Below are 891 nucleotides of genomic sequence, written 5' to 3'. Positions count from 1 at the left end.
TCTCACAACTTCGTGCAAACGTATCTACTCTGCATCTGACAAAATCAAATGAACCTATTTGGAGTGATTTCGGTATAAACACCGCAGAAATACCAGTTACGGTAAAATGCATTTACTTACTAATGTTTTTAATCTTTTGGGCATCTATCTATGCTATTATAATAAAGCGTAAACACACATTTCTTTGTTGCCTAAGATGTCAGCAATTACAGCATCTTTTGAATAATTCTTTTTTTCATAAAATGCCCTACACTTACGTCACGCTTTTGGCTGTATATTTTCACGCCATTAAACTTGGGTAGTAAATATTTTGGATAAAAATCCTAATGTGGGAAAGAGACCTAAGTTGCTGCCAACATCAAGGAAGCAAAATAGCCATGCTTTGTCATCATGTCATGTCATTTTGACATTTGCTATTGATAATTTGACAAATGTACACAATAAAATAAAGTTTTTATAATTTCATGCGGATGAAACCGCAGAGGAAGAGCTAGTAATTTATAAGATCGTGAAAATATATTTTCAGATAGAGACAGCACTAACAGCAGATGCGTTAAATCATTTTGAAAAGGCAATTCGTATTATGAGACAGGAGAATATGATGGAATACGTTGATCCACCAGAAATATGTTTTGCTGAGAACAAAGCTGCTTACAAAGAAAAAGCTTGGATACATGGTGATGCTTTGAAGGAAGTATTACTACAGGTAAAAATAACCTATGCGATAATAATAAAGATTGCAATCGTAAAGGTTTTTTTTTAAATCTTATTTAGGTAAAGGGGGATTTTTGTCTTGGGAAAGACATGTCAATCCCATAGTGCTGCTAGTATATCCTAAGAAACGAGCTGGCATAATCGTACAGCCGCTTCAACAAAGGTAAAAATATCTTT

At 33.9% G+C, this 891-nt stretch overlaps 1 protein-coding gene across 1 annotated transcript in view; it reads left to right on the top strand.

Annotated features, from left to right (window-relative positions):
- LOC106105044 (glutamate receptor ionotropic, kainate 2-like) overlaps nucleotides 1–891 on the top strand; it is a 6,831-nt gene that overhangs the window by 1,845 nt on the left and 4,095 nt on the right. Inside the window, exon 5 of the mRNA XM_013285263.1 lies at nucleotides 527–677. Coding sequence (XP_013140717.1) covers nucleotides 527–677 — 151 coding nt within the window. The remainder of the gene's footprint in view (nucleotides 1–526; nucleotides 678–891) is intronic.

Source organism: Papilio polytes, unplaced genomic scaffold, assembly GCF_000836215.1.
Source record: "Papilio polytes unplaced genomic scaffold, Ppol_1.0 DF823287.1, whole genome shotgun sequence".
In the NCBI taxonomy this organism is placed as follows: Eukaryota; Metazoa; Arthropoda; class Insecta; order Lepidoptera; family Papilionidae; genus Papilio; species Papilio polytes.
This window is presented reverse-complemented; position numbering and strand designations above follow the sequence as displayed.